This window comes from Coregonus clupeaformis, unplaced genomic scaffold (assembly GCF_020615455.1).
Source record: "Coregonus clupeaformis isolate EN_2021a unplaced genomic scaffold, ASM2061545v1 scaf0125, whole genome shotgun sequence".
Lineage (NCBI taxonomy): Eukaryota > Metazoa > Chordata > Actinopteri > Salmoniformes > Salmonidae > Coregonus > Coregonus clupeaformis.
The window spans coordinates 111,423-122,994 of NW_025533580.1; the positions used below are offsets into that span (position 1 = coordinate 111,423).

An 11,572-nucleotide genomic window follows, 5' to 3' on the forward strand; every position below is an offset into this window, starting at 1 on the left:
CATGCAGCTCCCCTGGGTCAAACTAATGTATGTTGTAATCACAGATCTACGAGGTTGTTTCTGAAATCAATAAAAGAGAATGTAGCTTTCACGTATCCAATACATAATATAATGTCAAATGTTAGAAAATAGCATGCATTTTGTAAGAAGTTCTTGTTTGGTGCTAGGGCAAAGAGAATATACCGTCTACATGTTTTGCAGGTTGAATAACAGGCCCAAAGGGGGCGCTAAAAGTTAAAGGTGTATATCAACTTCCGGTGTCACGGGGTGCCTGGGTGACGGAACGCAAAAAGCGGGCATAACGAACGTATCCCGTATTTTCTCCTTGTATACATTTAATTGCAAAAAATATATTGGGACGACTCAAAACACTCTTATAACATCAACAGGACGAACGGCATAACATTGGATGTGCAATTGTACCAGCATATCCTTATTCACTCGACTTGCTAGCATTAGCTCGCTACCACGACTCAAGAACAGGCCCCAGCCTGGACTTTGCTTTATCTAACTAGCTAGCTGGCTAGCACAATATAGCACGTTTTCTTCGTCAATGTTATTGTCTGTTCTTAGTGTAAACTAGAACCACATCTTTATAACTCACCTGGAGTTGTTTATGTTTAAGTGTGGTTTATTTTGATATTTCTAAACCGTTGCATTGGTGGTGTGTAGTTAGTTAGTACTTTACTAAGTGTGCTGTGCACTTTTTCGCTAGCGACCGCGCCGCATTCCCGTCCATTTTACAGTCAAATAAGAAACCGCAATGTCGGATTTCGACGAATTCGAGAGACAATTGTCTGAAAACAAACAAGGTAAGCTAGTTAGTTAATCACTTATGTTTTATAACCAGGTTCTAAACTAGCTAGTTAGCAATCGCATATCATCACAACACAAGCTGGCTAATTTGCTAGTAGTAGCTGCTAGAGCCCGCACTGTCGCAGCTGTCGTCCCAGGCACATTCGTATGGCAGATGTGGCTATAACTAGCTAACCCATTGTTTATAAGTAACGTTATTTCTGTCACTAACAGGCCCTGTTGTGAGCCAGCTAACGTTTTACAGCTCTGTATATGTTGAAATTGCCAGTTACAATATTAATCCATGAAAAGTTAACATCTCTTGGCCATACAGTAGCTATATCCTATGAAAGTAAACACGTTATCCATCCTCTTGCCCCCTGTGCTATCTTCTCTCCTCCCCACCTCTATGATCATCTGTAGCTCAGTTGGTAGAGCATGGCGCCAGGATAGTGCGCTCGATTCCCGGGAACACCCGTACGTAAAATGTATGCACGCATGACTGTAAGTCGCTTTGGATAAAAGCGTCTGCTTAATGGCATAGCTATATTATTTTAACTCAACCCCCCTCCCACTCCACTCTTCTCTCCACCCTCCTCTGTTTTTCTCTCCTCCCTCCTCTGTTTTTCTCTCCTCCCTCTTCCTGTTTCACCGGTCCTTCCCTTTTCATTCCCTTCCTCCAGCGGAGAAGGACAAGGAGAACCGCCACCACCGTCGCTCCCCCTCTCGCAGCCGCAGCAGAGAGAGGAAGAGGAGGAGCAGAGACAAGGACAGACGCAGCAGGGATCGCCGTGGAGACAGCAAGGAGCGCAGACCAAGACGCAGGTAACTACAGCATTGTCTTACTGCACGCTCTCAGGTGTAAGAGACCTAGTATGTGCAGGTACTACATACTGGTTAAAGTAGGACTGTCTGCACACCTGATGAGTGAACAGTATCAGCACACTTGGAAAATAAGCAACCCAGGCAACACTGACTCTACCTCGCAAATCACTGTACCTCGCAAAAAGTTTAAATGTGAAATAGAAAGCTCTCACAAGCACAGCATTATTCCTCTGTCTGAGGTAGCCTACCTATTGTCCTGACAGTGAGATGCAACATTGTGGAGGAAGACCCACATCTAACAGTGTTCACACACGTTGAACATTCTACACCTGGACCCTGAAGTGGTTTTAGGATACATTTGTTTTAGTGGAAAGAGCCATAGCGTGCACTTACTAGACCTCAGTGTTCTGTAGAAGTATAGGTGCCTAATTCCAAATCGGCCCCTATCCCTACTAGTAGATCTGAAAGGAGTGGATGTGGTGATAGCTCCAGCAGAAGGCCATATTGCTTATACCTATTCAAGCCTTTAGGATCTATGTGAAGTTCATACAAACAGTGGCTTGGGGCTAATTTCGAATTGCACTCTAGTTCCACTTCCTGCAGTGGAACTACCTGTGACCAGGGTTGGAGTGAAATGAAATGTGAACTCCTTCCAATGTCATTTCAGCTCACCATCCCAACAACAACCCCAAGAGATTGCTGTAAGGTAATACAGCAAACTAACACAGAGATTGTTTCTGCATTATTACAATATCACTCCAGTCACTCTAGCTAGTGATCCTTCCTCTGATTGTGTACTATCCACTCATGTTTACGGCAGCGTATTATATTCTGTGTATACCATTGTGTGGGAAGGTTTTGGTAAGGGGTTTCTATTGAGAGAGAAAAACAACTGTAGGGTCAACTCTGTAATAATGGGATAGATTTGTATGGCTCTGTGACATCATCCACTATCAATGTCATTTCAAAGTAGTATGTAATTTGAAATCACTTGTATTTGTAAAAGTTATAGTTAATTTAAGACATCGATTCAGAAGTGTAAACCTGGGGTTTGTCATAGACGGGTTAAAGAGAAGCTGTAGGTTTCTCTAAAGGCCTAAACGTCTTTTTAGGGCTTGACTCACAGGACATCAGAAGTAATGACTTCTATCTCTGTTTCCCCCTGCACTCATTTGTTGGTCTTTCTGTCCTCACTCCTCCTGTCCTGTGTTCTCTCCATCAGTCGTTCCCCGCACCGTGAAACCAAGAAGAAGAACAAAGTGAAGAAGTACTGGGACGTCCCTCCTCCTGGCTTTGAACACATCAGTGTGATGCAGTACAAAGCCATGCAGGGTAAGAGGCCTCACTTCATCATCCTCTTCCTCTCTCCCTTGTTCTCTCTCCTCTCTCTATTTTCATCTACTCTATTAAACTCTTTGACCCTCGTTTGCCCTCATATTTAACTGAGTTCTTACTAATACTGTCTTGTTGTGGAGGCTGTATGAATGTTGTGTTTTAAACGTGTGACTTCTCCTCAAGCTGCGGGTCAGATCCCAGCCACGGCCCTGCTGCCCACCATGACCCCAGACGGCCTGGCCGTGACCCCCACTCCTGTCCCTGTGGTGGGAAGCCAGATGACCAGACAAGCCCGTCGGCTCTACGTGGGGAACATCCCCTTCGGCATCACAGAGGTCAGTTAGCTCCTGGATGGATGTAGGGCCGGAGATCAGAGAGATGGAGTAGGTAGAAGTTGCCCCAAACCACAGATACAGGTTAACAGGGCTCTACAGTGCCACAATTTTACTCACATATGCGCCTAAATATGTAGCTGTGCGAACTGGAATTTTAATTTAGGAGGACCAGTGTGCCTAGAAAAATTAAGGATTCTAGCTTAAGGATAGGGGCTGGGCCATCTGATTCTATCAACTAGTATTTCAAGCTCAGGAGGATCAGAGAGTGAGTAGTAAATACTGTTGTTGTTGGAGTGAGTCTTTTCCAGAGTATTGCCTTAATGTCTCTCCCTGTGTAGGAGTCCATGATGGATTTCTTCAACGCTCAGATGCGTCTGGGCGGTCTCACTCAGGCTCCAGGAAACCCTGTCCTTGCTGTGCAGATCAACCAGGACAAGAACTTTGCCTTCCTCGAGGTGGGTCTCAACACCCACTTGACAATACTCAATACTGGAGAAGAAATCTGGGCTTCCTCAATAGTCCAAAATGACCTATTTTCCTTTTATCTGAGCTGTATGAAATAATCTGACAGGTGAAAGATAACCCTCTACCTTTCTAAAACCTGGTGTGTGTTTGTCGTGCCATAGTTCCGCTCAGTGGATGAGACAACCCAGGCCATGGCGTTCGACGGTATCATCTTCCAGGGACAGAGTCTGAAGATCCGTCGTCCCCATGACTACCAGCCCCTGCCCGGCATGAGCGAGAACCCCAGCGTCTACGTGCCTGGTCTGTCCGCCTGTCTGTCTCTCCAAACGTCTCTGGCTGGCTACTTCACTCTATTTAGTCCATCTTTAAACCCTTCTTAGTCTGGCCTATTTGACCTCTTCACCCCTCTTTAGGATCAGACATTTATATCCTGTCTGGATGTAGGCTGTTTATATAAAAGTTTGGTTGACTTTAAATAACTTCTCTCTGTGTAGGTGTGGTGTCCACAGTGGTGCCTGACTCGGCCCACAAGCTGTTCATCGGGGGCCTGCCCAACTACCTAAATGACGACCAGGTCAGTGAGCTAACCTTAACCAGCTTAGCCTTCTAACCAGGCCACCTGGAGCCACCTAATGGGCCATATTGGGGCGTGCTGGCTGACTGCTCACCTCCCGTGACGTCCCAGTCTGGCCCAGTGGAAACCTCCTGTTTCCTCACATGCCTAGTCAATGCTGGACGCGGTTAGCAGTGTACTGGAGTAACACTGTTGATGGAAGCCAGACAGCTTGAAAGACATCCAATAGTCTGAGATGTTAAGTGTCCAACAAAGTCTCCTCCCTCGTCTTACTGTTGTCCCCTTTCCCTGTCCCTCCATCTTTTCCTCTATGGTAATCTCACCCCTTCTCTCCCTGTGTTCTCCAGGTCAAGGAGCTCCTGACATCGTTTGGGCCTCTCAAGGCCTTTAACTTGGTCAAGGATAGCGCCACAGGTTTGTCTAAGGGTTATGCGTTCTGTGAATATGTGGACGTCAACCTGAACGACCAGGTCACCATGGAAAATCAGGTAGCTAAGCAACCCCTTCATTTTCCCACACCATGTAATGGTTTTGGATTTGTTCACATTTGTACAATATCTCTTCACATTTTTGATTACTCGCGTATCAATAAAAATGTAAATGAAGGAGCATAACTCAAGATTCTTAATGTTATTAAAGGGGAACTATATTGCTCCTCAGCTTGAGGTATTATTAATAAAATGTATTATGTGTTTCACATGTAATACTTTAGCCCCCACAGCAAGACACATAACTCTTGCCAAAATGATGTCATATGGTTACACTCCCAATATTTCAGGGTAATCTGTTATGATTGAACTGAATTGCAGTAAAAACTTAATAAAACCTTTGAAAATGACCATCTGTAGTAAGTAAATTCAGCTTTTGATTGTGTTCTTGAAAGGGAAAATTCAATTTGAAATGTGTAGAAGTGCATAGACCCTGGGGGTTTGTCCCTGCTGATGATTGACAGCTGTATTAACCACTTGGAGATGCCCTGTCCCCACAGGCCATAGCAGGACTCAACGGCATGCAGCTGGGAGATAAAAAACTCCTGGTGCAGAGAGCCAGCGTGGGATCCAAGAACGCCACTCTGGTAAGACGGAGAGCTGGGTAGGCAGGGAATAGAGTAATACAGTCGAGAGGGAAGTAGAAGGTAGAGTGAAACTCTTGATCCAGAGAGCCATCAGGAGATCTGAGGAAGATGCACTTGTGCAGAGGGGGTAGAGGATCTTGGATAGAGCAGAGAGAGACGAGGGGGAGCATATGTTGTGCCCTTGGGGCGACCAGTGCTGCGTCTGTTCTACTTTTCCAATCCCTCAAGGCATGTTCTGTATCAGAGGAAGGCCCCAAAATTGGCAAAGACTCCAGTCATCCAAGTCATACTGTTCTCTCTGCTACCGGACGGCAAGCGGTACAAGAGCGCCAAGTCTAGATCCAAAAGGCTCCTTAACAGCTTCTACCCCCAAGCCATAAGACTGCTGAACAATTAATCAAATGGCCACCCAGACTGTTTACATTGACCCCCCCCGCTGCTACAGACTTTTACACTGCTGCTACTCACTGTTTATTATCTATGCATAGTCACTTTACCCCTACCTACATGTACAAATTACCTCGACTAACCTGTACCCCTGCACATTGACTCGTTAACCCCTGTATATAGCCTCGTTATTTTATTGTGTTACTTTTTATATATTTTTTTACTTTAGTTTATTTAGTTGTTGGTTAAGGGCTTGTAAGTAAGCATTTCACAGTAAGGTCTACACCTGTTCTATTCAGCGCATGTGACAAATACAATTTGATTTGATACATCAACACTCCTTCTCCAACCCTCCTCGCTCCCCCTCCAGACGAGTATAAACCAGACCCCGGTGACACTGCAGGTGCCGGGCCTGATGAACAGCTCAATGACCCAGATGGCCGGCCTGCCCACAGAGGTGCTGTGTCTGATGAACATGGTGGCTGTGGAGGAGCTGGTGGATGAAGAGGAGTACGAGGAGATCGTGGAGGATGTGAGGGACGAGTGCAGCAAGTACGGCCAGGTGAAGAGCATCGAGATCCCCAGACCTGTGGATGGGCTGGAGGTCCCCGGCACTGGCAAGGTGAGAGAGAGGCTACTGTCTGTCTTCAGCTTTATGACCATGCCTTTTTGAATAATCTCCGTTGACACTCCTTACATTTCATCTCTATCCCTCTCTCCATCTCTCTGTCCTATAGATCTTTGTGGAGTTCATGTCAGTGTTTGACTCCCAGAAGGCCATGCAGGGTCTGACGGGCAGGAAGTTTGCCAACCGGGTGGTGGTGACCAAATACTGCGACCCTGACGCCTACCACCGCCGAGACTTCTGGTAGAGGATGACGACAGACGAAGAGAGCGAGGGGGGTGGATTGCCCCATTTCAAATCGACCCTTAACCCCCCACCACCTAGGCACTTGTTTTGACCTGAAAAGGTGTGAGCGACATAATGTTTCACCTAGTCCGCCAGGTGGAGCTAAGAGAAATACCCGGGGGTAGGGGCTAGGGATCCATTTGGTATTGGGCAAAAGAAGGGAGAGATGGAGAAAGAAGGGTTTGTATTCTGACGAAAACCAAGAGGGTCATGGGGGGGGGGGGTTAAAAGATTTTTGCGAATTGTGTGTCGTAACAGGTCAGGGGTCAATGATTTTTATACTTTGTGAGGAGGAAGGGATGGGTCATTCTGGCGCGGGGGGGTGGAACTTGCCACACCTTATGGTTTGTATTTAAATGGAGGAAGTCCGTTTTAAGTACTTTAGGAAGGTGAGCCGAGGAGAGGGGGACTGGTCTACTTTATAAGAGTGATGGATAGATAGATGGATAGAGGAGTATTCATCATTTCATTGGGGGAGGCGGAGAGGGAGGTGGTGACATTTTTTATTTGACCCACCAATATAGATAACATGATCAGATTCTTGTTGAGAAAATGGGGAAGGAAAGGAGGATTTGTTAGAGAAGAGGGGAAAGCTATTGACAGGATAGGATGGAAAGCTATTGACAGGAATGGCCTCATTTTGGGATTTTTCTTTCTTCTCAGATTTGAACCTTTACATTTCCTCATGTTTATTTTCTTTCATGTACATCAGACTAAACCCATCCCTCTCTCCCTCACCCTGTGTGTGTGTAGAGAGAGGGGGAGAAGCTGTAACCATACATAACCAACTCCAATGTCATATTGGACTAATTTATCGGAATGTCAGCTGTTGTGGTTCCAATACTGTATATTTACACTGTCACACACCTTGTATTCAGTCACCAGGGCCAGAGTTTGAGTTGGAGTACCGTACATTTAGAAAACTGCCTGTCTCTTTGTTGTATTTTTTATTTTTGGGATTGAAACCTTTCATCTAGTGTAAATTTATCCATCACCATTTTTAGCAGGCAAAATAATTCTGTCCCTACACCCTTACCCATAAGAGAGGGACTGGGAGAGGGGAAAGGCAGTGAGTGAGAAAAGATAGGCTTTTGAAGTTCTGAATTGTTATTTCTGAATTGTGAGTGGTAAATATAGGATTGGTGTTGAGTAGGGCTTGATCTGATTCTGATTTAAAAGCTTTAATGTTATTTTTCATGTCACATTAGAGAATAGAATATATGGAGTACTCCATGTCTGTGCTTAGCAAGTTTGTCTATACATGGAGTCATTTCATGGCTTTGGTATTTTCAGGTAACAATGATTTGAGATTGTAATCTATATTCAAGTTACTATTGTATTGCTTTGTCTGGAATATGAGTTTGTTTTTGTTAAGCTTTTTTGCTTCCTGTTTCAAACCTACCTATAGAATATTGGACAGCTCATACAGAAATATCTCTTTGGCCCGGGTAGCGTTTGTGTAACGTCTCACCTCAGCAGACAAAATAAAGGTATAAAGACTAATACCAATGGCTCCTGTTCTACTGCCCACAAATAGAATGCAGTATTTACTGTGGCCAAGTTATCAGGCTTTTAGTAACATAAAGTCTGGTACTATTGTGTGACTGTACACCTTGTCTGTTTAGTTAAGTAATGGGTCTGTTGTCACAAAGGATGAGATGGAGATGTGAAACAAATTATTTTTTAACTGAAGGGGAATGCAGTCTTTTGGACTGGTTCTCAAGGGTTCTATTCAATTGGAATGTTCAACAAAGATGTTCATAGTCTTCAAAAGGTTGTCCCCTCAAGTGTATATATGGTCTCACTTCTTCCTCATCTCTCCTGCAACCTTTGTCATTACTACTCCAAGGACCACCGGTTACACTATGGGTTTGAGAGGGAGTTTCCCATGATGCTTTCGGTTCAGACCTAGAGTTGGGCAGTACCAGTGAAATGTGACTTCCGCCCTTTATGACATTTGCTTTTTAAATGTTACCATGTCATTTAATTTCAACTTTTATTTTTTTGGGAAAATGTGATTTCTTAAGTGAATTAATGGAATTAAAAATGGCTAAAACCACATGTAGTTTATAACAAGTGTGGATCTTTCATTAGTTTCTCGTTTTCAAAAGTTGATTAAACTGGATTTCTGTTGCTCTTGGGATTTCTGGTTATACACACTGAAAAGCAGGAGTTGACTAACAGTGCAAATAGACTGGGCTTGTATATTTACATTTAAGTCATTTAGCAAAAGCTCTTAGCCACAACTTACAGTAGTGAGTGCACACATTTTCATACTGGTCCCCAATGGGAATCAAACCCACATCCCTGGCATTGTAAGCACCTTGCTCTACCAACTGAGCCACACGGTACAGTTTTTTTCATTGAAATGTCAAGGTGACAGGTTCAGAACCACAGTACACATAAACCTCAGCTGACTGGTCAGCAGTATTCATGGGTAGTGGCTTGCCTAAGTGGCATGAAAACAGGTTGACACTGCAGCCTTCAGTACTCCCTCTATACTCACCTGGGGCTTATTCAGGAGGGAACAGCTACAGAAATGTATAGTGCAGCACAGACATGACACTGTCATGGGAATAATGAACCGTGTCTATATATCCCATCTCTGCAATGTTGCACTCCACTGAGGAAGGCCAGCAATATGGTGCAGTCCCTCCAGACCAGGCAGGTAGATGTTGCCAGAAAGCACAGAATCTAAAATCAGTTTACCCACCCCTAATCCAATCCCAAGAGGGAAAACAAGACTGGCCTTAGATCGGTGTATAGGAACAACTTCATCCTACTCCAATGGAAATCAGGATAGAGACCCAGGGAAGATCTCAATTGCATACTCCTCGCATCCTCTCCTCGTCTCCTCCTCAAAACCCATTGGATGAGAAAGCCAGAGGTCCCGCCCCTCTGACATTCTCCTCCAATAGGTTTTGAGAAGGAGACGAGAGAGGACGCGAGGAGTATGCAATTGAGATCTTTCCCCAGTAGCCAGCCATAGACAGGTCTGGTGCTGCAGTAGTAGATCCATGCACTGCTGCCCTCTAGTGGGAAGTCTAATCCACTGGTGCTTGTCATTGTCATTCCACACCACGCCTCCCCACTGATCTTCATTCAGAAAGATGGAACGCTGCAGTAGCACAGGGAGAGAGCAACACTAAACACTACACCAGGGGATGGAGGCTGTGTGTGAAAGCATAGCACAATTTGTAAATGCATAGGTTTAAGGTTCAGATTCCTCTTGTCATGACATCACAGAGCAGTAGATCAAATAAACACGTAGTCTTTTCTTTCTCTTCTATGCAGTCCTTAGTTCACCTATAGCATATCTTCAAGATGACATCATGCAGTGTGTGTGCGTTACGGTGTGCGCGTGTGCGTTTTGGTGTGCGTGCTTGCGTGAGTGTGTATGCGTGTGCGTGAGTGTGTTTGTTTGTGTGTGTGAGTGTGAGTGTGAGCATCACTCCGGTGGTTACAGGAGGACTTTGAGTGATGTGTATATGAGAGCCTGAGGCTGTTCACATCAGCATACAGTGTATTATTAAAGACCAGAGATTATCTGTGGATAAACACTGTCTTCCTATCAGACCATATGAGGGAGGAGGTGAGGTAAAGCCATACAGCGAGGACAGTGAGGCACGGTACCAGAGTCCACTCTAGAGCAACCAGAAAAAAGTTAAGAAATAAAGCACACAAGTATAATTATATTTTGACAGGGCAGCTAATTTGCAGAGGCAATATTAAATACTGTAGGCCACCTTTTTATGATTGATACCACATTAATTCAATGCATTTCAATGGGAAATCTGACACCCCCCATCCCCCATGCCTTGCGTGTTTCTGGACCCTTGCCCACCCACCCCAGGTGCTAGGAAAATGAATCCAGTTGAATGGACGTTCCCTGGCTATTCATCAAGCCGATACGTATGTCCACCATATTGTCCAATTTCTGAAAATAATCACCACCTACAGAACAAGCGTGTTGATATGCTGCAATCCCAGGAAGTGGTTGGGAACTGAGATGAGTGGTGACTGGGGGGGGTATTCCTGTCAGCCCCATACCTCATTCGCTGAGTTCCCCGTGACTCTCTGCCACTCGATCTCTCTCTACCTCAATTAGCTTTCCCTCTCGGTGTCGCTACTCTCGCTCTCTCTCCCTCTCCCTACCTTCCTCCCTCTCTATGTCTATCTCTCTTTCTCTATGTCTCTCTCTCTCTCTCTCTCTCTCTCTCTCTCTCTCTGTGCCACGTGTCATGTGTAACCCAAACTGTGAGCAATACAGCAGAGCAGGAGCTGGGTCATGAGGAAAGCTTCCATGAGACCAGGCTGGACCTCTATCTACACTCTTCTTCTCTAAAGGGAGGTTCTGTACTATAGAACACTGACTAGGGTTCTGACTGTGCATTAGAATAGTGATTACAGTTATATATAAAAAAATATATATATAAAAAATTATAATAATAATAATATTCTTTAGAATGTTGAATGGGGTTCCACTCTGCTTTAGAACAACGACTATGGTTATTCTGGTCTACAGGAAATCAAAGTGTATGAAAGGTAGTTGTACCTTTCCTGCTCTTGTTGTCTCTTTCTCCAACACACTCTCTTTTTCTACAACCAACTTCTTTTCCCACACCTTTCCACCACTTCTTTTCCTCTGTAGCGCTCTCTTTCCAGTGTGTTTCTGTCTGTCATTCTGTCAGTTGCAGTTTGTGTCACTCTCCCTTTCTTTCCTTCTGTCTTTTTCCCTAATCCCTCTCTGTCTGCTCTGACTCTCTCTCTGTATCTCTCTTTGTATCTCTCTCTGTATCTCTCTCTGTATCTCTCTCTGTATCTCTCTCTCTCTCTCTCTCTCTCTCTCTCTCTCTCTCTCTCTCTCTCTC

The 11,572-nt window shown here is 44.8% G+C and overlaps 1 protein-coding gene across 2 annotated transcripts; it reads left to right on the top strand.

Annotated features, from left to right (window-relative positions):
* Positions 1-252: 252 nt before the first annotated feature.
* Positions 253-8,762, top strand: LOC121556498 (splicing factor U2AF 65 kDa subunit-like). Of its 2 annotated transcripts, XM_045213574.1 has the most exons (13): positions 253-812; positions 1,219-1,272; positions 1,479-1,620; positions 2,288-2,326; positions 2,843-2,952; positions 3,139-3,290; positions 3,629-3,745; positions 3,917-4,055; positions 4,250-4,329; positions 4,677-4,817; positions 5,318-5,404; positions 6,162-6,413; positions 6,529-8,762. In XM_045213574.1, the coding sequence occupies exons 1-13, from the start codon at positions 764-766 to the stop codon at positions 6,661-6,663; spliced, it is 1,497 nt and encodes a 498-aa protein (XP_045069509.1). In that variant the 5' UTR covers positions 253-763; the 3' UTR covers positions 6,664-8,762. The 2 variants fall into 2 exon arrangements, with proteins under 2 accessions (XP_045069509.1, XP_045069510.1); XM_045213575.1 differs by lacking the exon at positions 1,219-1,272.
* Positions 8,763-11,572: the final 2,810 nt, after the last annotated feature.

Coding starts and splice junctions, on each gene's coding strand:
- LOC121556498 (XM_045213574.1), top strand. CDS start 764: ATGTCGGATTTCGACGAATTCGAGAGACAATTGTCTGAAAACAAACAA. Junction 1,273..1,478: donor CTCGATTCCCGGGAACACCC/GTACGTAAAATG, acceptor CCCTTCCTCCAG/CGGAGAAGGACAAGGAGAAC. Junction 5,405..6,161: donor GATCCAAGAACGCCACTCTG/GTAAGACGGAGA, acceptor CTCCCCCTCCAG/ACGAGTATAAACCAGACCCC.